The sequence below is a fragment of the Capra hircus genome, chromosome 5 (assembly GCF_001704415.2).
Source record: "Capra hircus breed San Clemente chromosome 5, ASM170441v1, whole genome shotgun sequence".
Classification (NCBI taxonomy): Eukaryota; Metazoa; Chordata; class Mammalia; order Artiodactyla; family Bovidae; genus Capra; species Capra hircus.
In genome coordinates, this window is record NC_030812.1 from 114,636,495 (window position 1) to 114,662,816 (window position 26,322).

Below are 26,322 nucleotides of genomic sequence, written 5' to 3' on the forward strand. Positions count from 1 at the left end.
GGGGAAGGCTTTGCGGCCGTGCTGTGGCCGGCCTCCGTTGGAGCGGCGCCTGAGGGCGGTGCGGCGTTGAATTCTCCAGCTCCGCCTCCCATTCCGACTTCGGCTCCGGCTCTGGCGCGCGCGCTGTCGCCCTCCCCGCAGACCGCCTTCGGCCAGGCGACCCCAGCGCAAGGCCGCCCGGAGCTCCCTGAGACTTGGACCCGCTGAGCCGGAGGAGGCACCGTGGGGTGAGCTGACTGGCGGGGGGGGGCCCGGGGCTGCCGAGTGGAGAGAGGTCCCCTCAAGATCTCGAGACCCTCAGGACCCGTCCCTGCCCCTCCAGACCCCCCGGCCACTCTCGGGATCCACTGCCGCCTGAAGGACCCCGACGGACCTCGGTGCCCAAGACGCACCCCCAACCCTTCTCGGGAACCCCAGCCCCGAAGACCCCCCGGGATCCGCCCCGGCCCCTCTAGACACCCCTGGCCCCCGAGACCCTGTGGGGGTCGCCGGCCACCTCTTGCCCTACACTTTTCAGAGTCCTCGCCAGAAACCCTTCAGGACTCTACCCAATCCAGACTCCGAGACCCCCTGAGGCCCTGCCGCCGCTTCAGGGTCCCGGGACCCCCGAGGATCCTCAGTTCCAGAAACCTCCCCAGATTCCTTCAGGACCCCAGCGACTGTCCCTCACTTTCCCTTCCCTAGGCCTCTTCAGAAACCCCCTGGGCCGTGAAGCTCCCCCCCACCCCCCATGCCGTCTCTCCTTAGCCACCCACCCCGTATCCCTAGACTGCCGTCCCCACCCTCGAGCACCTGCCCTTGAGGTTCAGTCCCTTTTGGCTCCCTGTCCACGCAGGTCTGGAGGCTGGGCTTCTCAAACTTGCTGTCTGTGGACCCATCGGGCATCTGTGAAAGAGTTCCTGGGTGTTTGTAAATTCTTAGTATACAAGAAGTAGAGGTGTATAATGAGTCATCTGATGGCCCTTTGTGGCCGGGCAGAGGCTGTAGCACTTGCACTGTGTTGACCGTTGCAACTGAGGCCAAAGCAGGACAGTCTTTAACTTTTAATGCCCTTTGCTGAGGCTCATATGGCCCCACAGAAGCACCTAGAGAACAGATGTGTTGTGGAGGGAGGCAGAGCTAAGTAGATGAGGGGCTTGGGGTGGATCAAGATAAAGGTGGTGGTGGTGGTGGTGGTTTAGTTGCTAAATCGTATCTGACTCTTGGCAGCCCCCTGGACTGGCCCGCCAGACTCCTCTGTCCGAAGGATTTCCCAGGCAAGAATACCTGAGTTCGTTGCATTTCCTTCTCCAGGGGATTTTCCACACCCAGGGGTTGAGCCTGAGTCTAGTGCTTGGCAGGTGGGTTCCTTGCCACTCTGCCCCCAGGGAAGCCTCTGACTGGAGGAATAAGACCTTAATGAACAAGGTCCTCAAGCAATTAGAATCTGAAGTGAGAAGAATCCAGCTTTGTTCCTTGAGGCCCCATGCCCTTGGCCCTTTCCTGAATTACTGCTTTCACTGTCCCCCTGAGTGCGTTGTAGACCAGCTCAGAGCTGAAGGAAAGTGGGCGTTGATCAGTGCAAGAGGAGTGAGGGAGGTGTTTGGAGTAGGGAAGACTGGAATGGAGGAAATTGGGAAGCTTAGAGTGTGATGGCGAGGGGCAGGAAAGAGGTGGGCCAAGGGGGTCAGGACCAAAGCAGGTGGATCTGGGGGCTTCCCCGGTGGGTCAGTGGTAAATCTGCCTGCAAGATAGGAGACCCGGCTTTAGTCCTTTGGTCAGGAGGATCCCCTGGAGAAGGGAATGGCAACCTACTCCAGTGTTCTTGCCAGCAGAATTCCTTGGACAGAGGAGCCTGGCGGGCTACAGTCCATGGGGTCACAAAGAGTCACACGTGATTGAGGCAACTCAGTACAGCAGAGAGGATTTGGTGCTGGAAAGGAGTGGGAGGCCCACTGAGGGGTTTGAGGAGCAGAGTGAAAATAGATTTTGTGTTTTTGAACAGTCGCTGCGTCTGGTGCGGGAGAATTGGTTGGAGGGAGCAAGACCACAGGAAAGGTGGGAGGTGACCTGGACCAGGGTGTTGCCAGCGAGGACCTCACGCATGGTTGGCTTCGTCAAGTCTAGACCCAAAGACCAGTCCTGCTCTTCCCGTTTCAGCCCACAGTTTTCTGCCTGGGGACTGGCGTTGGGAACTTGCTAGTCTTTTTAGGGGAGGTTTGGTCCTCTGCCTCTAGGTCACCTAGGACTTCATCAGGGTGACTGTGTGTGTGTCAGGGTGAGTCCAGCCTGAGACTGGAAGATGGACATGGGGCACAGTGGGTGGGCGGGTGGGGAGGAGAGGCTGGGTCTCAGGAGTGGAACCAGATTGCGGATTTGGCTTATTAGCTGGGCGTGGGGGTCCTGAGAATTCAGATGTGCTGTCAGAAATGTCACTTTGGAGACTGGGACCAGAGGGGCTGAAACCGGAAGCAGGGTGGCTGTCAGAAGTCTAGAGAAGTTGAGCGGACCACAAGGCGTGGCAGAGGGTGTGGACTAGAGAGCGATATAAAAGAGAAAGGCACACGACTTTTGTGGAGGTCTGGGCTTGCGTGAGGGGCAGGGAGACTCCCAGTATGATAGCAGAAGTCTCTGCAATGATGGCGATGTTCTGTGTTGGTGCCCTCCAGTAAACTCGACCGTGGGGTTGCGTGGAGTTAAGGAGCTTAGAATGAGACTAGTGTCACTGAGGAATTGAATTTAACTGTTATTTAATTTTAAGTGAATAAACCCAGGAGGAATACCCACTGCCTGCACGGGTGTAGGGGAATCACACTGTCGTAGGCTTTGCTAGTTTAAATGTTAGCTTTTGTCATGTTCCAGCAACCCTGAGATACAAGGTAAAGGAAATGCACAGCGCGGAGAAGCTGAGGAACTGACCCCTATTTGAAGTCATTCAGCCGGTACACTCGGTTGTCAGGACTGAACTCTGGGCTGGATCCTACTTCCTCCTGCAAAGAGCCTCCAGGTCTCTTTCCTGGGAGAGTGAAGTCCTCTCCAGAGGTGGCTTTGTTTCCTGGCTGAGCCCTCCTTATCTGTCTCTGCTAAAGTTAACACAGACAACTGTGTGATAAGCCACAGGCAGGGACCCAACAAAGCTCTTGTGAGCTGGTTGTTTTGCCCGAGGCTGCTTCTTGCTGCCTCTGAATCTTCCTGATGGTGGCTGTTTCCTTCAGCATTCCTGGAAAATGAATGGAGCAAGGAAACAGGTGAACCTGCAGACCAGCCACGCTTTGTGGTTTGATATTTGTAAAGTGGAAGTGTTTGTTGTTCATTCGTGTCCAACTCCTTGCAGCCCGCTAGGCTCCTCTATCCATGGGGTTCTCCAGGCAAGAGCACTGGAGTGGGTGGCCATCTCCTTCTCCGGGGGATCTTCCTGACCCAGGGATCCAACTAGGACATCCTGCATTGCAAGCAGATTTCTTTACCATCTGAGCCACCAGGGAAGCCCTGATATTTGTGAAGGTTTGGTAGTAAAAAGAGCTACAGATTAGTGCCTTATGAGAACTTTGGGGGTCACAGTGGACCAGGTGGTGCCTGGGATAGTGGCAGGATTATGGGACTTGGGGCAGGAGTGAGTATAGCTTGTCCCCTGACTTCCTGGAGGACCTTTACCAAGACACTGTCTCTCAGTCTCAATTTTCACATTTGTAAAGTAGGGTATTTGACATTCCAGAACCTTTAAGACTCCTCCAGCTCTGCAATTTTATAATTTTAGATTTCACTGGAGGTTTACTTTCTATTAATAGAACATCTTTTATTCCTCTTGGGATGGATAAATGCTGGTGGTTCAGCATGCCTTTAGCCTCTGTACTGGTACATTTTTACCATTATTGGCTTATTATTGAGTAACATGTCTCTTTGAGTTGTACAGCATGTCACATCCGATGGACAGACTGTTAGCGAACGCTTCAGCTGTTGGCAGTGTTCCTAGTAAAAGGTCAGGTGTATTTGTTTGCCATCTGAGCCGCACTGATGTTTGGAGAAAACTGGGACGAGTACATTTATCACGGTGATTGGCCTCTTGAAAGGGTTTTACGTCAGCCTTGGCCAGGTGAGAGGTAATGAGAGCCACGTCACAGGGTCGTGGGGAGCTCTGAATGAGATCGTGCTTGTAAGTGCTTAGTGTTTGCCCTTGGATCTAACGGCCGTAGAAGGTGTCAATAATTAGCGCTGCTTTTTGAACTAAATGGTGACCTGTACGTTTTTCGTTAGTGGTGGGTTTTGTTGTTTTCTCGGTTTGAGCAGATGAGCCCAGGCTACTCTGGAGTTGCTTTCAAGAAGCAAACGAACACGTTTCGATCACTACAGAATAAGAATTTTTTTCTACAGTTTATGTCGACTGAATAAAAAGCGTTTGGTTAAGTAGCATGTTTTCAAATTGAGGTTTTGTATTTCCTGAAACGGTGGGAAAAAACAGCTCATCCTGGAGACCTCTGACTAGTAATGGCTAGGTCCAGCGGTCCGGTTTCACCAGAGTCCAGATTAGATGAGTATGTCGTTGTGGAGAAGCAGAGTTAAAGTGAAAGCCTGCGGATGCTGAGGGAGAGAGCTGGCTGCCCGCATGGTGACGGTAGTAGATAAACGTCTTCAGGTTACGTGCCTTTCAGGTCCTTGGCTCGCTTAAAATCTTCAGGAGCATCCAGTCAGTGATGGGGATGACGGCATTCCCTTTTGACAGATTTGGAAACTGAGGTTCAGAGAGTAGTGGTGCTTCTGGTCTCCGGATCCTGTTTTCTCCACCGTGGCCCTGGGCGCTGTGGTTTCAGGGCAGGCCTCTCCTTTGCAGTTCTGGAAGCTTGGTTTTTGTCCTTTTGCAGCTCGTTTTCAGCTCAGGTGAACCTAATTAGGCCAGCCAAACTCGTCAGAAATAACCTCTGTCAGGCAGATTCCAGATAATTCATTAGTGCTTGAAAACTTCCTCCTGTTGCCCAGTGATTTCTGCTTCTGTGGCCCCCTCCCAGGTCAGCTGGGGGAACCAGATTGCTGCGAAAAAGGCAGTCTGTGGGAGTCAGGTTAGACTGAAGGGCCTGAGGATGCTAACGGCCAGGTGAGGCAGGTGCTCTGCCAGCAGCTGACGGGAAGAGCTTGCTTTGTGGCCGGAGGCCTGCGGACCCACCTGGGTGTAGTCACCGGGTTTGGCCTCCTGTAAGGACATTCCAATCTTTAGGAACCACACAGGGATAACACTCAGGTGTCACTTCCAGGCCTGCTGTCCCCTGAGGTCAGCAGGCATAGAAGTCACTCCTCAGTGTGGACGCCTTGGGTAACAGGAGCAAGCGGGGATGTTGAGGGTAAGAGCTTGCTGCGTTGCCTCTTCAGGCCTTCATCAGAATCAAGTTGTTAGTAGTCAAAGGGGCGTGACTTTTCCCCACAAATTCTGGGGGCATCTTATTCCATCACCCTTTGGATTGGGAACATGAATTCAAAGCCAACATGTAGAGATTTTCATGAATATTTGTGATGTTCCGTCCCTTCCTGTGTAAAAGGAATGTATTCTGAGCACGTTTACCACATGCCCACTTCTCTCTCTGCTCCTTTATACAGCTCAAGAGCCATGTGATAATTCATTTATAGAAAAAAATTGACTTTTTCCAGGGATATTTTTCATGATCCCACAGATTTGAAACTTCTGTTTCATGGTTTGTACTTGAGCGAAGGTGTAATTTGTCATAGAAAGTGATTTTAAGTTTCTTATTATGCTGCTTGTAATAAAGGGCTTCCCTGGGGGCTCAGTGGCGAACACTCTGTGTGCCAGTGCAGGAGACGCAGTTCTGTCCCTGGGTCGGGAAGATCCCCTGGAGGATGGGATGGCAGCCCACCCCACTATTCTAGCCCGGAGAACCCCATGGATAGAGGAGCCTGGTGGGCTGCAGTCCACGGGGTCGCAGAGTCGGACACGACTGAGCGACTACAACAACAACTTGTAATAAAATACTGTCCTTGACAAGCATTTTCTCCCTCGCCCTCAAAACTGTGACTCGTTCACTCACTGATTCATGCTTTTTCTTCATTTCTCTCTTTATCTTGATACTCTTGTCTTCTGCCCGTCCCTCTCCTCTTTCTGGTGATGTATGGAGTGTTTCAGGGGTCAGCACCTGGGCCAGGCTCAGCTGGACTCTGGCTGGCCCAGCTGGTGTTGCTCTCTATTGGTAGCTGTCCTGGAGGCTAGACCCGGGTGAACGAGGCTGAGTTCCACTCCAGGAGAGCAGGCTCCAGCGTCAGTGTGTTTATCACACACCTGCTTGCTTGTTTGCCGACATCCCGTTGGCCAAAGAACTTATATGACCATCCCGGCGTCAGTGCGAGGGGTTGACTGTCCTGGGGCCAGGGGGCCGGGGGCACAGGGAGGGGAGGGCTTCACTCGGCACGTGGAGTTAGGGGGCTGGGAAGCCGGGCTGCTTTGCTGGCTCCGAGGAGCTAGTTTGGTGTGTGTGGTTTGCTGTGTTCTGCGTTAGATCCCGATGAACGTTTATTTAGGGTGGAGCATAGACATTCAGCGAGTAAGGTCTCTGACTACTCTGAAGTTCATTCATAAAATGCTCATAATGTCAAATTTAAGCAGAAAATATCCTATTCAAACTTCTATTCATGACTTTGGATAAAAAGGACAGGAACTGCTTATACAGATCTGTGCTGGGGCCGGATTTTGCTCTCAGAAAACGCTGTTAGGTCCTTGTAAGAAGGAATGGGTTGCTATGATGACTGGGCATTGGGCCTGCAAACTGTGGTGACGACATGATCACCAGGGAAACCGAAAGATGCGGCTCCTGAAAGGTCTCTGGAGGCTTTGGAGGCTTTTGTTACCATCGTAGTCTGGAAGCTGATGGGCTTAGAGAATGATGCTGGGGTTGGGGGAGGAGTGCCAGAGGCTCGCTGTCCTGTGGAGACTTCTAGGATCCAGGTATTCAGTGCTGCAGAGATCTCCTGCTTGGCCCTGGGTTTAAAAACAAGGCGAGATTGGGGTACTTTCTAAAGTCACTGTGGGATTTGGCTCTGGTAATCATGCTGCTGAAAGAACAGGAAATGAGGTAATGTCTTTAAACATGTAGTGTTACAATGAACTGTAAATGTCTAAATATGGGCAGCTATGCAATTCATCACTGCAGAGTTACTGTGTTGAGACTTAATGTGATCGGGTACTTCCTGTGTTGGTGGGTGTGATCCTTAAAGGTAGCTGGCAGCGTTCGAGTCTGGAGGCTCATCTGCCTGGACGTGCTGGGGAGCTGGCTCCAGGCCTGCATCACCTCCTCCTCCAGGAGGAGGGCGAGGTCTGAGTGCCTAAGCCAGAAGCCGGCGCCCAGGAGCACCCGCCCTCGCCTGTTACCGAAGCGCTCAGTGCCCGCAGCGATGGTTTGTTTTCTAGGGAAACTTGGAAATCACTTCATTTTGGAGTTAAGTCCAGCCCACAGAAGTGTGATTGGTTCGCACTCTTCTGCAGAAGTGCACAAGTAGCATTTAGGGTTTCAGTTTGCATATGAAGGAGCACCAAGAGCAGCTGAACAGTAATCGAAAGAACAGGAGATAGGTTTCTAGAGTTCTCCACAGTGGTGACAGTTTAGGGCATGTGACTTCTGCAGTCACTGGGCCCCCAGTGACTGTTCGGACAATATTCTAAACTGTCGTGTAGAGCAGGGTGAGATAAAAGACTCCATCCCAGGTGCCGGTGAGCATCTCGGAATTGACTCCTCTCGTAGGATGGAGCGGGAAGGACCCTGAGCTCCCTCCTGAGGGGGGACGTTGGAAAGCCTTTGTGGTGCCCGAGCTCTCTGACTCGAGTTTGAGTCCTGAGCACTTTTTCTCTGAGAGGTTCCCGAGCTTGCAGAACTTGCTCTGTTAGCAAGGTTTCCTGTTGTGTAGCTGTTAACACTGAGGGCTGGTGAAGAGCTAGGCCAGTCACTGAAATCGCCAGGCTGGGGCCCAAGGTCGCTTATACTTAGGATTATCAGGCACAGTGGGAAACCTCAGTATTTCCCCTTTCCTCGGAAAATATCCAGCAGCGAAAACAAAAACGGACCAAGCTGACCTTTGACGACTCGGGAGGAGTTAGGGCCCAGCAGCACCCGGGCACGGGGGTGGGCGCCAGGGGGCAGCACTGAGCTCACCCGCAGGCCCGCCCCAGCATCTGGGGAAGGCCCCTGGCGCCTCTGGAGGCCCGGCCCACTGGGCCCTCTGCCCAGGGTCGGAGATGCCCACAGGGCCCTGCACAGGTCTGGGTCCATTTCAGGGGATATTCTTAGGATCCTCTTTAAAGTCTAACGATGCTCCTAGATTGATTAAGCCTTGTTTCCTTGAAAATCATTTTTAGTGACCCAGTTCTGAATGAGGGGGGAGGAAAAAAGATCACGCATGTGGAAGGGTGGTTTTCAGGTAGTGCTAGTTGGGCTGTGCCCAGCAGGCACTTAGGCATTCTGTTGACCACTTTTCTGGAGAGCATTTTGGCAGCATGTGCTGATATTTTACAGGGTTCATACGCTGCAACTCAGCAATTCTGCTTGTCAGAAATCTCTCCTAAATAAATCATTTCAAAGTAGATAAAAGCTTTGTGTGCAGAGGTGGTTGTCATAGAGCTCCAGCGATGTCCTGCCTTGGCGGGGAGGGGCGGGGTGGGTGAAGAGCCTGATGGTCTCGCAGTCGGATAGAGGCTGGCGCATGTTGCTGTAACACTTGTATTTAAGAACAGCTTTTTTTTTTTTCTTCTTTTTTTCCCTTTAGTTTTTTCTCTTTATGTATAGTTTTGAGTAACATAAGGAAATGCTTTTCTTAAAATGCATGAAAAAGTAAGATATGACTTATGGTCTCGAACGATGTAAACATTTTAAAGTGAAAAATCTGGAGGGAACTATACAAATGCTAACAGTCCTTGCATGTAGGTAGTAGGATTATGGGTGTTTTAATCTTTCTTTTTCTGTATATTTCCTTATTTACAGTAAATATTAGGTATAGAATTGGCGGAGGCAGTATGATTCTGGAAAGGTGGTAGAATACAGAGATTGTTTGGCAATAGAGACCTAGCTGGTTGGAGAGTCCTGTTTTATGTAAGTTAAGAGTTGACCTTGGACTCGGACTGTTCCTTTGGGCTGGGTTTCAGTGTGGCCAGGCGTGTCCCCAGAAGTGGTCCTGCAGCCGAGTGGTGCAGGGACAGCACAAAGCCCGGCCCTGGGCCGTCGCACCGCCCCCTCCCCCACACTCCCTGTCCTGTCTTCTCCCTCCAGAGTCGGGCTTCGGGGCGCCTGGCCTGATAAGTCACACGATTAGGAGCAGGGGCTCAGGGGCCGTTTTGGATTGTGTTTTTGTATGTGACAGTTTTCAGTAATTCTGCTTTAGAGAGAGCTCTGGGGCCTTTGATTTTAATTCCAGCCTCATCTCTCTTCCAGAGTACTGATGAAAGGACTTTCATCTGGGAGGTAGAAGTTGCCTCTGAATCCCTTTAGGACTCACACATGGATTCAGTAGAAAAGACAACAAATAGAAGTGAACAAAAATCAAGGTAAATGACGTCGACTGTACCTTCACACGGGTGTACAGCCTCCGCCGCAAATCTCATGTGTTAGTTAGTACCTGCGGGGCCCAGTAATACTGGGTCAGGAGATGGTCTCAGGGGCCTTTGCCTCAATGTAAGAGACATCCCAGGAGACAGTTCTCTGTCTGCCCAAGGAAGCCACTGTCACCTGGCCTCCACACCAAGCTGCAGGGGGTCAGAGGGTCACCTCTTAAGGCTGGAGGTGTCGCGCTTTGCAGGAAAGAAAGCTCTGACGATAAATGGGCGGGTGGTGCCTCCGTGAAGTAACACAGGAGGAAGTGCTTGCTGGGGAGTGGGTCATGGAGGACCTGCATTTTGCCAGGGATTTCCTTTCCTGTGCGTATAATCAGGGATCATTTATCGTCATAGTTTGTATTTACAAGCTCTTAGCAGTTTTAAAGAAATTTAAATTGCTGAGCTTCTTTGTTTACATACACACGTCACTCTTATCAACACCATGGGGGACTCGAGATGGACAAGACAGTACTGTCCCCACATCCCTTATGGAACGCGGACTGAGCCAGTGAGACGGATGCGCAGAAAAGGAAATGGATGTGAAGAGCAGCGCACAGGCCCCTGTGGTCAGTGTGGGGGTGCGAGGCGTGTGTCCAGCACGGGCTGTGTTGGACCCGCCACCGCACGGATGCTCGTGGGCTGCAGCATTGCCCTCGCGGTGGCCGTGCTTCCATGCTGGCTTTCATTCTTCCCCTCTCTTCTTTTTAAGCAGAAAGTTTTTAAAAAGCCTCATCCGGAAACAGCCCCAGGAGCTGCTCCTGGTCATTGGGACAGGCGTCAGCGCGGCGGTGGCCCCGGGGATCCCCGCCCTGTGCTCCTGGAGGAGCTGCATCGAGGCCGTCATCGAGGCCGCTGAGCAGCTGGAGGTGCTGCACCCCGGGGACGTGGCCGAGTTCCGCAGAAAGGTGACCAAGGACGGGGACCTGCTGGTGGTCGCCCATGACCTCATCCGGAAGATGTCCCCGGTAAGTGCTTTCCAGGTCAGTGCTGCCGGACTCCCTGGGGCAGCTTGGCTCGGGGTCAGGCTGGTAAACCAGGAATCCAGGGCTTAAATGTCTCTATGAGTTGGGCTCATGAGCCAGAAGTCCTTCAGTTCATCAGAATCGGTTCAGTTCAGTTCAGTCGCTCAGAGAGTCATGTCCGACTCTTTGTGACCCCATGAATCGCAGCACGCCAGGCCTCTCTGTCCATCACCAACTCCTGGAGTTCACTCAGACTCACGTCCACCGAGTCAGTGATGCCATCCAGCCATCTCATCCTCTGTCGTCCCCTTCTCCTCCTGCCCTCAATCCCTCCCAGCATCAGAGTCTTTTCCAATGAGTCCACTCTTCACATGAGGTGGCCAAAGTACTGGAGTTTCAGCTTTAGCATCATTCCTTCCAAAGAAATCCCAGGGTTGATCTCCTTCAGAATGGGCTGGTTGGATCTCCTTGTAGTCCAAGGCACTCTCAAGAGTCTTCTCCAACACCACAGTTCAAAAGCATCAATTCTTCGGTGCTCAGCCTTCTTCACAGTCCAACTCTAGCATCCATACATGACCACAGGAAAAACCATAGCCTTGACTAGACGGACCTTAGTTGGCAGTTATGTCTCTGCTTTTGAATATGCTGTCTAGGTTGGTCATAACTTTTCTTCCAAGGAGTAAGCGTCTTTTAATTTCATGGCTACTATCACCATCTGCAGTGATTTTGGAGCCCCCCCAAAATAAATTCTGACACTGTTTCTACTGTTTCCCCATCTATTTCCCATGAAGTGATGGGACCAGATGCCATGATCTTTGTTTTCTGAATGTTAAGCTTTAAGCCAACTTTTTCACTCTTCTCTTTCATTTTCCTCAAGAGGCTTTTTAGCTCCTCTTCACTTTCTGCCATAAGGGTGGTGTCATCTGCATATCTGAGGTGATTGATATTTCTCCCAGCAATCTTGATTCCAGCTTGTGCTTCTTTCAGCCCAGCGTTTCTCATGATGTACTCTGCATGTAAGTTAAATACGCAGGGTGACAATATACAGCCTTGACGTACTCCTTTTCCTATTTGGAACCAGTCTGTTGTTCCATGCCCAGGTCTAACTGTTGCTTCCTGACCTGCATATAGGTTTCTCAAGAGGCAGATTAGGTGGTCTGCTATTCCCTTCTCTTTCAGAATTTTCCACAGTTTATTGTGATCCACACAGTCAAAGGCTTTGGCATAGTCAATAAAGCAGAAATAGATGTTTTTCTGGAACTCTCTTGCTTTTTCCATGATCCAGCGGATGTTGGCAATTTGATCTCTGGTTCCTCTGCATTTTCTAAAACCAGCTCAAACAGCTGGAAGTTCATGGTTCATGTATTGCTGAAGCCTGGCTTGGAGAATTTTGAGCATTACTTTACTAACATGTGAGATGAGTGCAATTGTGTGGTAGTTTGAGCATTCTTTGGCATTGCCTTTCTTTGGGATTGGAATGAAAACTGACCTTTTCCAGTCCTGTGGCCACTGCTGAGTTTTTCAAACTTGCTGGCATATTGAGTGCAGCACTTTCATAGCATCATCTCTCAGGATTTGAAACAGCTCAACTGGAATTCCATCACCTCCACTAGCTTTGTTCGTAGTGATGCTTTCTAAGGTCCACTTGACTTCACATTCCAAGATGTCTGTCTCTAGGTGAGTGATCACACCATCCTGATTATCCGGGTCGTGAAGATCTTTTTTGTACAGTTCTGTGTATTCCTGTCACCTCTTCTTAATATCTTCTGCTTCTGTTAGGTCCAGACCATTTCTGTCCTTTATTGAGCCCATCTTTGCATAAAATGTTCCCATGGTATCTCTAATTTTCTTGAAGAGATCTCTAGTCTTTCCCATCCTGTTGTTTTCCTCTATTTCTTTGCACTGATCGCTGAGGAAGGCTTTCATATCTCTTCTTGCTATTCTTTGGAACTCTGCATTCAGATGCTTATATCTTTCCTTTCCTCCTTTGCTTTTTGCCTCTCTTCTTTTCACAGCTATGTGTAAGGCCTCCTCAGACAGCCAGTTTGCTTTTTTGCATTTCTTTTCCATGGGGATGGTCTTGATCCCTGTCTCCTGTACAATGTCAGGAACCTCATTCCAGAGTTCGTCAGGCACTCTATCAGATCTAGGCCCTTAAATCTATTTCTCACTTCCACTGTATAATCATAAGGGATTTGATTTAGGTCATACCCGAATGGTCTAGCGGTTTTCCCCATTTTCTTCAATTTGAGTCTGAATTTGGTAATAAGGAGTTCATGATCTGAGCCACAGTCAGCTCTTAGTCTCGTTTTTGTTGGCTGTATAGAGTTTCTCCATCTTTGGCTGCAGAGAATATAATCAATCTGATTTCGGTGTTGACCATCTGGTGATTGTCCATGTGTAGAGTCTTCTCTTGTGTTGTTGGAAAAGGGTGTTTGCTATGACCAGTGCATTTTCTTGGCAAAACTCTGGTCTTTGCCTTGCTACATTCCATATTCCAAGGCCAAATTTGCCTGTTACTCCAGGTGTTTCTTGGCTTCCTACTTCTGAATACCAGTCCCCTATAATGAAAAGGATATCTTTTTTGGGTGTTAGTTCTAAAAGGTCTTGTAGGTCTTCATTGAACTGTTCAACTTCAGCTTCTTCAGAGTTACTGGTTGGGGCATAGACTTGGGTAACTGTGATATTGAATGACTTGCCTTGGAAATGAACAGAGATCCTTCTGTCATTTTTGAGATTGCATCCAAGTACTGCATTTTGGACTCTTGTTGACTCTGATGGCTGCTCCATTTCTTCTAAAATCTTCTGCGGGATTCCTGCCCGCAGTAGTAGATATAATGGTCATCTGAGTAAAGTCACCCATTCCAGCCCATTTTAGTTCATCAGAATAGTGACCCTTTAAATGGGGGTCCCAGGCACCGTGTGGGCCCCAAAGACAGTCCATGTCAGATAGAGCCTGGCGAGGGAGCTCGTCCCAGGGAGGTCAGCGGGCTGCTCTGGGGACTGGCCCAGTGACCTCATCCCGGTGCAGCGCAGGCCATGGCCGCCAGCTCTGCTTGGGCCTGAGCAGGCCAGCCGCGCCTCCTCACACGACAGGTGCGTCTCCAGAGTGTCAGGGAGAGGACAGAGCGTCTTTGCCTCCTCAGGAAAGGACCCAGCAAGGAAGGAGGTTGGCGTAGGGGCACACGCCCTGAGTGGTGCCCGGAGCCAGCCGGGCTGGTGCAGCAGCGGGGGAGCGCCCACAGGGCGCAGCTGGGGCACCCCGACCAGGCTGCCCGCGGAGTGGAGGACCTGGCCGGGGCCTGGCGTCCGAGGCGCGTTTCTCCCGTGTCTGAAGAAGCGCAGCCGCTGTCTGCCTTGGGGCGCAGAGATGCAGGAGTATGCAGGGCAGAGAATGGAGCCGGCGCCCGGAGAAGGTGTGCAGCCTGGCCCGGCAGCCTTATGTGCTCACGTGCAGACCCGGGGCGCAGGCTGCCCTGCCGCCCGCCCGCGCGGCCTCCACCTCGTGCCCAAGGCCGGCTGCCCGGCTCCTGCCTACGTGACGTGAGCGTCCCGGCGGGGGGCGAGGGGAGGAGGGCCGAGCGTCCTTCCTTGCGGGGTCTGGCGTGCCACAGACCAGTCACATTGTTGCGGCATCAGCCAGAATTTGCCCTGTGGCCCGAGGTGGCTTTACCAGAGTCTGGGAGGCGCTTCAGCTGGGTGATGGTGCCAGGTGTGGGTGCAGTGTTAAACCTGGGGCAGCTCCCATCATGGGCGGGGTGGCTACTGCTGGTTGGAGTAAACCAGCTTCTGCGTCCAGTTACGTATTGTCTAGGGCTGCGGTCATGCTTGCAGACAGCCGAGTACCGGCCGCAGAGCCCAGAGTAGTCTGCTGTCCCGAGGCCCCTCGGCAGGGAGAGGGGCAGGGCTGGGGGCTGCGGCTGGGCCTGGGGCCTTGGGCGAGGGCGTCCCCTCATGGAGGGGCAGCTCTGATGCAAGGTTAATCAAGGAGATGAGTGTTTGGGGCTTTATCCTTTCTACTTCTTTGTTTTTGAGCACTTCCATAGAGTTAAAGTAAGGCCAGTCAGAGAGGTGGTGTTCTCCCGTGTTCAGCTAGTTGGGAGCAGGGACGTGGAGTGAGTGGGGAGTCGGTTTTCCCAGGGGTGGAGTTCTGCGTGGGGATTCCAGCGGAGCCGGGAAGTTGCAGGCGTTTTCAGGAGTAATTTCAGGTCGTGACAGCCCATGGTGGGGTAGGCCGGTGGGGGAGTGAGAGATGGGGTTAGTGGTGGTGGGTCCTGGTGGGGCGAAGCCTCCCGGGAGCCACGGTGCTGAGTCGGGCAGATGGAGGACTTCTGGAAAGAGGCTGGCTGTTGGTCCTGCTGTGGTTTGGGGTGTGGAGGTCCCCGGAGGAGGTGATGGAGGCGTGCAGACACTGGGCGTGAACCCACGTGCGCTGTGGCATGCGCAGCTGAGAGGCACGGCAGTGAGCAGACTCCGCCAGGTCTTCCCTGGTCAGGAGTGAGGTGCCGGGGACGTGGAAGCCAGTTCTCAGGGGAGCAGGAGGGGAACACTCACACAAGAGCGTGGAGGTGTGGGGCTCCCTGAGGGCAGGCCCGTGGAAACGGGGGTGGGGATCGGAGCGTCTGGCAGCAGGAGCCCGAGCCCGAGCCGGGGGATGGGTACAGCCTGGAGGGCAGTGGGTCTTGCAGGCTCTCGTGCGTGCCTGCCACAGGCTTAGGGCCAGGCTGGCTGGGGTGCCCCGGGGTCACGTGGGCCTCCTCACCCAGCACCCCAAACTGTTCTTCAGGGGTCCGCCTGCCTCCCCGTGGGCCCTGCCCAGCGGCCCTGCTGAGTAGCTCTGCTCACGGCCCCCCAGCCTGCCCGCTGCATCCTGGGCCCGTCCCGCTCCTGACCCTGGGGGCTCTGCAGCACTGGCCGCGTGACACACTGTCCCTCACTGGATGCCCGCTGCCAGCCCGGGGCCCCTGTGGCTCCCGAGGAGGGAGAGCCCAGGCCTCCCTGAGGTTTGCGGGGCCCGCGGGGTGTCATTCCGGGTCACCTGTCTGACCCCACCTGTGCCAGGCGCCCTCGCGCGGGCTCGTCCCTGCTGGGCGTGCCCTCTCCAGAGCCACCTCTTCCTCGGCTCTGGGCTCAAAGTCCTGTATCAGTGGCCCTCCCTGTGCTCTTTGACCCGGACACCCTCTCGCCCACAGGGCTCAGCCTCTTCTCTCTGCTCTTTGTCGGTGTTGATTGCTGCTGACATTCCACCAGCATCTTGGCACAGTCTCCCTGCCCCAGGGTTTTAATGACCTCTGTGAGGTCAGCAGTTTCCTTTCTTCTGTAAAAAAGACTGCTGTCTCTCTTGTTGTTCAGTCGCTCAGTCGTGTCCGACTCTCTGCGACCCCATGGACAGCAGCACACCAGGCCTCCCTGTCCTTCACCAACTCCCGGAGCTTGCTCAAACTCACGTCCATCGAGTCGGTGATGCCATCCAACCATCTCATCCTCTGTCGTCCCCTTCTCCTCCCGCCCTCAATCTTTCCCAGCATCAGGGTCTTTTTCAGTGAGTCAGCTCTTCGCATCAGGTGGCCAGAGTATTGGAGTTTCAGCTTCAGCATCAGTCCTTCCAATGAATATTCAAGGTTGATCTCCTTTAGGATGGACTGGTTGGATCTCCTTGCAGTCCAAGGGACTCTCAGGAGGCTTCTCCAGCTCCACAGTTTGAAGGCATCAGGCGTCTCTCTGGCACTTAGACTATCCCCTCGTGCCTGGGGCTCAGTGGTGGTGGAGACACGGCGTCTTGTAACCCCGGGCCTCCTCTCTGCAGCGCACGGGCGACGCCAAGCCCAGCTTCTTCCAGGACTGCCTGATGGAGGTCTTCGACGACCTGGAGCAGCACATCCAGAACCCGCCAGTGCTGCAGTCCATCCTGAGCCTGATGGAGCGGGGCACGCTGGTCCTCACCACCAACTACGACAACCTGCTGGAGCTCTTCGGGCAGCAGCAGGGCAAGCCCATGGCATCGCTGGACCTGAAGGACAAGACCAAGGTGCGGGGCGGGCGCCCGTGGCGGGCCTGCGAGGGAGCCCCGTGCCGCGATGGCGAGGCGCACCGAGTCTGTGTGTGCAGCGTTTCCTTGACTGTCGCCCTGGGAGCGTCTCCCTGTCACAAAGCCGTCTTCAGAAGTGTGGTTTTACATGGAATTTCATACGACACGAGGTTATCATTATTGTGAGCATATTGCCACAATTATAAATAATGCTACAATGGGAATTCTTACCCTTTTTATAAGTTCTTAGAAAAATGTTAGGGTCAAAGGGTATGATTGTTTTAAAGACAGATGGTATAAATTACCTGAGTATTCTCCAGAAAGGTTCCCCGCTTACACAGCACAGCTGTGAGAGGGTAATCCATCTTCCTGATCTTGCCAGCCTGTGGCATTGCTAAAAACCCAACTCCGTGCATCTCTCCCATTGGATACGGGCGCCCATTTTACGCTTTTATTTCTGCCGTTACTGAGGTTGACCATGGTTCCATCGTATCAGCTGTGTTTCCCGTGTGCGTGTGCCTTTAGGTTTACACCGTCCCTGCCTGCTCCTCCCTCACCGTGGGGGTCGTGGGGTCGGTCCCAGCCCCACTCCTCACACAGGGACGCCAAGGGCCACCGAGCTGACGCCTCGTGCTGGGGCTCCAGTTTGCACGCTCCCCCAAATCGTTAGTGACCCGCTCCACGTCTGAGCCACGCGCTCCCGTCCATGGGGCTGCTCACTGTGGTGCCTGAGCCTCTAGAAATCAGCTGCAAATGGCAGGGAGCCTTCTCTGGCTTCTCTGCCCGCGAGTGTCGGTTGGTCTGCAGGGGTCAGTCCGGCGCACTGGGAAGGTCCCCGGTGTGAAGATGAAAGGGATGCACACGACATGCAGCTTCTCCAGGACCTTCCTTGTGTATCTTGATATGAAGTCAGGAGAGAGCTCCTTGATGACTCATTTTTTCTGTATGTATATATATTTCAGGGCGTAAAATCAATGTATGCCTAACAGTAATTAAAATATAACGTGATTTAGAACAGAAAGCCTCCATAATCTCCCTAAAGTCATCAGTCTTGGCCGTTTGTTATTATATAAAATGTTAAAGATATTTTCTGTGTAACCGTCTTGGTCTCTAAATGGAGAAGTTCTTTCTAATATGGCAGGACGAGGAAAACGAGTCCTAACAGCTGAATTTCTCTTAGGTTTAAAGAGATGATAATACATCAGGGCCTCTGTCTTACTTACACGGCAGGGTGGGCTTGAGAAACCACAAGCGTCTTCAGGTGCTCTCCTCTTAGCCTGTGTTTCCTGTCTGTCTGCGCTTCGCCAGGTGCTTCAGTGGGCACGGGGGAACATCAGGTATGGAGTGCTCCACATCCACGGCTTATACACTGACCCCTGCGGGATGGTGTTGGACCCTTCAGGATATAAAGACGTCACTCAAGACCCAGAGGTCATGGTACGCCCTCCCTGACTTGGCCCTGGTTGTGCCCCTGGGGCTCTGTGGGGGCTGCTAGCCATGGGTGGACTGAGCAGGGTCCAGGCCTCCCGCCCCTTGGGCACCTTGAACAGAGGCTCCATGAACTCGAGCGAGCCTCTTGCCCAGGGACACGGCTCTGTTTCCTGAGGGCGACTCACAGGCCCCGCCACGGTTGGAACGCTCTTCTCCTGCCGTCCCTCCCTGCTTCTCTTCTCTGTCCATCCACGCACCTCCTTTCCTTTCTCTACTTAGCAGTCTCTTTCAAAACCTTGAATTTCATTCTCTGCAGGGCTTTTTTGATGTCGTAGACAAAAGAGGGTGTGGCGAAACTGCCTCTTGGCTTTCTGTGAACTCACTTTTTATGCACTTAGAAGCCAAGGGGGTCCTCACTGACTTGCTCTGGAGCTCATGGTGTGGCTGTTGCTCCCCAGGCATGGGGCAGTGACGAGTGTCGGGCTGGGCCCCCGCTGCCTTGGCATGGCCGTGGGCAGGCAGGGGCAGTCCTGGCCGACACTGAGCCCCTCTGGGTGTCTGGGTCAGCGATGCAGCGCTGTGCTCCTGCCCGATCCTCTGTGCCCACCCTCAGGTGACCATCACCACCACCCCCGCCCCCGAGCTCCCCTGCCCTCCCTCCGCAAACCAGGCCCTCCCCTCGGAGTTCACATCCTCCATCCATTGAGACAGGTCAGTTCCAGGGATTAGGTATGTGCACATAACTGAACTGAAAAAAAATTCCATGTCCTTACCGTATGTTTTGAACATTCTAAACTGCGTGTGATTCTGGAGGATGTGAACTGAGAGGCTGTGCTGGCTGCAGGGGCGGGTTGGGCAGCACAGCGCTGACGGGGGGCCTGGCCGACAGCCTGGCTCCCAGGACGAGGCCCCCTCTCTTCCCTCTGCCTTCCTCACTCTGCCCCCCTGTGGCTCTCGGGAAAGGCCCTCCGGGGAGCAGCGACGATTCAGCGTGGCACGCGGGTAGCTTGGCGCTGGGAGGGCCCGCTCCCGGTCGGCGAGCCCAGTCTCGCTGGTGCTTTCACAGGAGGTTCTCCAGAACCTGTACCGCACCAAGTCCTTCCTGTTCATGGGCTGCGGGGAGACGCTGCGCGACCAGATCTTCCAGGCCCTCTTCCTGTACTCGGTGCCCAACAAGGTGGAGCTGGAGCACTACATGCTGGTGCTCAAGGAGAGCGAGGACCATTTCTTCAAGCAGCAGGCGGACATGCTGCTGCACGGCATCAAGGTCGTGTCCTATGGGGACTGCTTCGACTACTTCCCAGGGTACGTGCAGGACCTCACCGCTCAGATCTGCAAACAGCGAAGTCCAGGTATGGCTTGTGTGGGTGGCTTGTTTGCTTTTTCACTTTTCAATGTATAAAACCAATAGGATTCTTCCATTTTTTGCCCCTTTTTATAGATAAAAATTACATGCCATAAAATAAATAAAATTGAGAATTTTACACACCATTAGATTCACCAGTCTTCTGTCTTTAAAAAAAATGTTTCTGTGTACTAAAAATAGAAGATTGGGGTTATTGGCATGGTAGTAATAGTCTGTAAATTGAGTTTTTTAGTTAAAGTGTGTGTATAGTTGTACATGGCTATTCCTGTTTCAGATGACATGCCCTGCTTCAGATTACCTTAACCAAGAAAGACAGCTGCCCCGCCAGCTCCGTCAGCTGTGCTCCTGACAACCCGCAGCTGTCTCACACCTTTATCTTGTCACACTGCATGTTAAATAGTTACAACTGCTGCAGCACAGAACAGTTCCACGAAGACTTTCCTTTTTCAAATAACATCTTTTCCCTGTTCTGCTGAAGGCAGCAGCCCTTTTAAATAATTCTCGGCCCTCCTCTGGGGAGCTGATCATCTACCAGGAGTTGCCACGATACGTGAGCGCTTGTTCAGCTGGTCATCTTGCCGTCAGGGCAGCTCGTGGCTTGGGGTCTGCATCATAAAACACGGATGACGGCAGACCTGGAGAGGTCTGTGTGGGCTCGCGTGTCCTTGTAATAGGAGACCAGACATGGTCACCCACAGGTGGTGGAAGTGGGTTAACCACAGAGCTGCCTGGGCATGACCAGCTATGAACTTGAAGTCTAGACAATGCGAAGATCATGCAAACGCGATGCACGGATAATCTGGCAGCTTAGTTTCTTCCCACTAGGCCTTTTTGAAATTGATAGTAATTAGCAAAACGGGCCAATATAAGTTGAATTTCCATTAATGAAAGTGTCATTAGAGTGGCCGTTTTTTACTAAGAGAAGGAGCAGGGAGCTGACACTTGCCGTGTTGCACATTGCTGTGAGTTCTATGTCCTTGACCTTATTTCGCTTTAGTCACGGTGCCCACTGCTGCTGGGCTTGCCTGGTGACTCCGTGGTGAGGAATCGGCCTGCCTGCCAGTGCAGGAGATGTGGGCTTGGTCCCTGGGTGGGGAAGGTCTCCTGGAGAAGAAAATGGCAGCCCACTCCAGTGTTCTTGCCCGGGGAATCCCATGGACAGAGGGATCTTGCAGGGTGTAGTCGCTTGGGTTGCAGAGTCAGACGGGACTGAGCAACTAGGCAACTAATCCACTGCTACTAAGTAGATGACTTTAGAGCTGCTGAGACGTACTCAGAGAGGCGACTCAGATGCCCAGGTGTTCTGAAGCTGGATTGGGGGTCCTGGACTGACAGCAGAGTTGGACGTGCCCTCGGGGCACCCCACACAGGCCCACCTGCTGACGTGGGGGTGGCGGGGGTGGCAGCAGCTCCTGCCTCCCCCACCCCTCACCTCCAAGGACCTCATCTGCGGCTCCCTCCCGCATGTATCTTTCTTGGCAGGGGATTCCTGTCCCCATTCAGGCCCCTTTCCCAGACCCTAGCAGCTGAGCGGCTCTGACAGGCTGCCGGGGGCTAAAGGTCGTTTGGACTTAGAATCTGTGGCTATGTCTTTGAGCACGTGTGTGGGTACAGCCTTGAGGTGTTTCTGCTGTTGGGAGCGGGGGGTGGACTGGTGGCAGCAGGGAGGGGCAGCTGTGACGGTGCCTGGCTGGCACAGGGCCGTCGCACGCCGCGGGTTCAGCCCTCACATCGGCCCCGGGCTGGAGAGGAGGGTCAGGAGTGAGCCCCAGCTGCCCCGTGTGGCGAGCGCACCTCAGGCTGGGCAGGATCCCCTGTGCCAGAGCCAGCCTTGCCCGGCTCCACCGCTGGCTCCACCGTGGCCTGAGGAGGGAGAGCTGTCAAGCGGCTTCTGCTGACTGTTTTCCTTTCTTCTCCAGATGCCGATCGAGTGGACAGCACCACGTTGTTGGGTAAAGCAGATCTTGATTTTCACCAGCCTGGTTTTTCTTTATACATTTCACTGTCTTCCTGTCCTCACTTGTAAAATAATCAGAGAAGTGTTTCTCACATTAAATACTTAGCCCGTGTTGTGTCAGGACAGCCCCCTCAGAGAGGACGAATAGCAGCACCTTCATGAGGGTCCCTGCCACCATGAAGGGGCTAAAAAGACAGCCCTTCAACTGCGGGCTCAGCTCTGTCGGATGGGCCACCTGCTGGCGCCAGGAGTAATGTCCTGTCCTAGAGCCCAGAGGAACTGGAAGAGTGTATTTGTATCATACCATTTGGTCCAAGATGTATTAATAGTTAATTTTTGACTCATCCTCTTCAGACATTTTAATTGCAAAGGTTCTAAGTGTTCATGTAAATTTTTCTATTTATTTACTACTAGTTTGAAATGTGAATACGCTTCTTACAGGGCTCACTCTGCCCGTTTATGAACTGACAAGCTGTGACTGAACTTGGTGCGCCCCGGCGTCCACCCCGAGTGGATTTTGTGCCAGGCTGCCCCACCTTGCTCAGTCAGTTGGGTTAGAAGGGGCTTCTCTCCAGTCAGTGGAGCAGGGGCCTTGCAGCCCTGGGCTCCTTCCCCGTCTCAGCAGGGCCACAGGTGGAAACTGGTTAATGCTGGACGGCTTTGGTTTAGGAATTATTACACAGTTACACTCAGCTTTCTGTTTCTAACTTATTTGTATTGAAAGGACCCATTTGTTTTAGTTGCTTTCTCTTGATTCCCAGAACCATCCGTTTTGAAAAAAGCGCTAGCTTGATAGACATCTGTATCTAACCACAGGGATTAGTTGGTCAGTGCTTCAGTAAAATCAGATTTACAAACTGGTCCTTGGAGGGTGAATTCTAGAATAGATGTGGTTTTTAAATAAAAATCTTCAACTGAAGTATAGTTGTGATAACAGTATTATATGTTACAGGTGTACAATATAGTGAATTCACATTTTTTAAGTTGTACTCCATTTATAGTTGTAAAATACTGGCTGTATCGTGTCGCACATACATCCCTAGAGCTTACTTTACATTACACCTCACAGTTTGTGCCCCTTAATCCTCTGCTCCTGTATTGTCCTTCCCTCCCCACTCCCCACTAGTAACCAGTTTTTCACTTTGTATCTGTGAGTCTGATTTTTTGTTGTATTACTAGTTATATTTTTAAAGTTCCACAATATTCTACAGTACTTGTCTGACTTCCTTAGCATAATGCCCTTGAAGTCCATGTTGCTGCAAATAGCAGCTTTCTTTTTTATGGCTGAGTAGTAGTCCACTTTATATAGACGTGTACACACACACACACCATACTCTTTATCTTCATCTGTTGGCATTCACTTGCTTTTGGGTCATGGCAGCTGAACTCCTGCTGCTGTGAACACTGGGGTGCGTGCATCTTTCCTAATTAAGAGTTTGGGGAGGTTGTCTTTGGATATATACCCAGGAGGGAGATTGCTGGATCAAATGATAACCCTATTTTTAGGTCTTTGAGAAAGCTTGATAGTTTTCCTCAGTGGCTGCACTAGATTAATTCCCACCAACTGTGTGTGAGGTTCCCGTTTCTCTACATCCTTGCCAGTATTTGTTATTCATGTTCTTTTCGATGGTAGCCATTCTTAGATAAGCTTTTTAATAAAAGTTTTCATCTTCCAGGGAATGCATGCCAGGATTGTGCAAAGAGGAAGTTAGAAGAAAATGGAATTGAAGTTTCAAAGAAACTCAGACAGTCAGACACAGGTACATGGTCTCCTTTCCGGGGCCACTGCAGCTCGGCCTTGCTTGAAGGTGTGGGCCGTCACTGTGCTGTGTCCCTTGGCTCTGGGGGGGAAGGAGCGATGTGTGCGTTGTTCCAGCTGCCCAGAGACCCAGTTTAAACATCTTCTGTTTAAGTTAGTGTGTCTCTGAAGAAAAACCCAAGAGAAGTACACAAAGGGTACCGTCACCCTAGTGAGTTTTCACAGAGGGAATGAATACACCCACATCGTCACCTTCTGCTCAAACGGGACATTGTCCAGAGCCTGCCCACCCCGCTCTCATCCCTTTTTTAGTCGTCCCCTCACCACTCAGGGACGGCCCCTATCCTGATTTATGTCACCTTGGTGTCCAGCCCTCCAGGACAGAGTCTTTCCCTGCAGACTCTCTCCTGCTGCTGTCTCCCCGTGTCTGGGGCTCCTCGGTCACCTGCTGGTGTGCACAAGGGTGGCCTGGGTGACTGTTCCTGTCAGTTGGAAGCTGCTGCTGCACGTGCACAGCTGTCCCCCCGCCGGGCCGACTTCTGAGTGGTGGTGTGTGTGCCTGTTGGGCAGCAGAGCACACTGCCTGGTGGGCTTTGCTCAAGAGCGCTGGGCACGCCAGCGGGTGGGCTCCTTGGGGATGCCGCGCCCACACCAGCAGCCTCCTTGCCAGACGGCTCTGTCCCAGTCGAGAACGCTGTCTAGTCTTCCTTATGGAAAGCTTTGTCCCGCTGCGTGTGGGTGAGACCCAGGTTCATCCTCTCCAAGCTGCAGGCAGCGCCATTGTGCACATATGCTGACCTGCCAGTCCACAGGCTCCCGCTGGATGTGTGTTGAAATTGCCCCTCCTCCAGCCCACTAAGAAGGGGAGTGGCCTTCCTATTCCCAGGTTGAAATTTCCACAGAGCTTTGCAAATCTAATGTCATAACTGACTTTGTCCCCTGATGGTATTTATAAGTCAGAAAGCCATTTTTAGACAGTAGCCACTGTTTCCATTATGGAGGTATTTTCAAAGTCTTTAGCACATAAGACTGTAAACAGTTTCTGAAATAGAAATCCCATTGCAAATATTTTTTTAAGATCAACTTTAATGTGATTTTCCTTTCTTTTTGTTGAAACAGATGATGCTGGAGGGTCTTGAAATCTTTAAAACCAATAAAAGCTGCAACTTGAAAACCAGCCTTCTGTAACCACAGTGCCATCCCCAACAAGGACGAATGTTAGAGAACTCCACACAGGCTCTCTCGATCCTAAACCATCACATACCCCGAGAGCTGTGCGGGTATGTGCCGTCGGAAGCTGGGTGAGGGAGTCCGCCGTGTTGAACTGCTCGTGAGGTGACGCGCACACAGCAGGTATCCTGTGTGAGGACTGACAAGACAGCTACCTCAGGGACCGAGGCGGTGGGCAGGGACATACCTGGTATTCCCAGCTCCCATGTGACACGCCTCTGTCAGGCGGTCCTTTTCCTCTCATAAAAGGGGGAGAGTAAAGACTGTCCAGGCAACAGTAGTTGCCAAAGAGAAAATAAGACACTAGACACTTAAATTTTATAATTTTTGTGTGGAAACATGTTACTGTAGAAAAAAATTGATGTTTGTTACATTGTTAACTACTGAAGAATGGATGGATACTGGAGGCACCGAGTCAACTAGTGAGGGTGGTGTTTAAAGAACGCGTAGATCTGCGGGGCTTCTTTGGAGTTCTGTAATCTTAGTTAGTCTGTTTTTTAAAGAAGGGCAAATCTACTTACTACTAAGAAGTGAAGTCTCCAAGAGGCAGAAGGCCTTTTCAAAAGCACAGGGCAGTGTCCAGGTGCGTCATGTTACAGATACTGACGAATCGTAAGTCAAGCACAAGACCAAGTTTTAAACTTTTAAATACCAACCTCTCCTAGCCTTTATTCTATGGGGTAAGGTCCCTTTCGGTTCTTATCTCTTTAAAATCCTCTCCCCACGGCCCATATTCAAGGATTTGCACAGTGAAGACTTGGCAAAGACTTGTCAGAACACTATAAACGTCAGGGCTCATGAGGGGCAGACAGCGTGGTATCTTGTAGGCTGTGTACTTGTGCCCACCGAGTTGCTCTATGACCCTGGCACCGGCTCTGCGTGGCTTCTGTCTTGAGGCTCCCGTGTTACAGCTCCCCACAGGTTTAGAGGAAGGGAAGAACAGCAAACAGGAACTTGGGATGTGTAGGGAGTGTGAGAGAAGCCAGAGAGCTCCTCAAGACCTTTTTCTCCTTCCTTTTTGAAGCATGGAAAACAAATCTTTTATGTTGCTCTGGTCAGAAATAAAATTTTATCTTCAACTCTGTTTGCTTGTCTTTTCTTTAGTTATGACACAATGTGGTATCATGTATTCAATGAGAATTTTTACCTTGAATTGTCACTCAACTGTGAAATTGAGTACCTGGAATATTTAAATATTTTTGAAAAGCAAACATCTTAAGCTGGCTTTTAAAAAACTGATACATTTATAAAATGCAACCAGGGCAACATATATGAAGTTGGTCAGACACAGGGTACAGCAATATTGGGCTTCCCGGGTGGCTCAGTGGTGAAGAATCCACCTGCCAACGCAGGAGCCGCAGGAGCTGTGGGTTCTATCCCTGGGTTGGGGAGACCTCCTGGGGAAGGAAATGGCTACCCACTCCAGGGTTCTTGCCTGGAGAATCCCATGGACAGAGGAGTCTGGTGGGCTAGTCCATGGGGTCAAGAAGAGTTGGACATGACATGACAGCCATTGAGCACGCAGCAATGATAAAGCATAGAAATGACATGAAACAGGGTATAAAACTGGAGAAGGGAGAGCCAGCTCAGGATAAGCTTTGAGCACCACACTGAGAATCAGGCCGCCTTGTTATAATGAATCAATGGATCTATAGTCAGTTCTGCTGTGATTCTTACTTTAAAATGAAAATTTATCCCTGCATGATTGATATATTAGAAGCAATCTAAGCATAACTTGGGCTTCCCTGGTGGCTCAGCGGTAAAAAGTCCCCCAGCAATGCAGGAGTTGCAGGAGACTCTGGTTTACTCCCTGGGTCGGGACAATCCCCTGGAAGAGGGCATGGCACCCCCTCTAATATTCTCACCGGGAGAATCCCGTGGACAGAGGAGCCTGGCGGGCTGCAGTCCATTGGGTCCAAAGAGACATGGCTAAAGCGACTTAGCACACCTGCACACAAGTATAACTTACAGTTTCCTCTCTCAGAAAGGCTGGGTCAGGGAGTGACTACGTATGGCTTTGTTTGCTGCCTCAA

At 52.0% G+C, this 26,322-nt stretch overlaps 1 protein-coding gene across 1 annotated transcript; it reads left to right on the forward strand.

The window, feature by feature from the left end:
* FAM118A (family with sequence similarity 118 member A) lies at nucleotides 1-25,373 on the forward strand. The gene is made up of 9 exons (XM_018048898.1): nucleotides 1-227; nucleotides 9,396-9,508; nucleotides 10,269-10,521; nucleotides 16,325-16,546; nucleotides 17,855-17,983; nucleotides 19,044-19,329; nucleotides 21,263-21,295; nucleotides 22,977-23,060; nucleotides 24,179-25,373. Exons 2-9 carry the CDS (start codon nucleotides 9,462-9,464, stop codon nucleotides 24,196-24,198), a joined length of 1,074 nt encoding a protein of 357 aa, XP_017904387.1. The 5' UTR covers nucleotides 1-227; nucleotides 9,396-9,461; the 3' UTR covers nucleotides 24,199-25,373.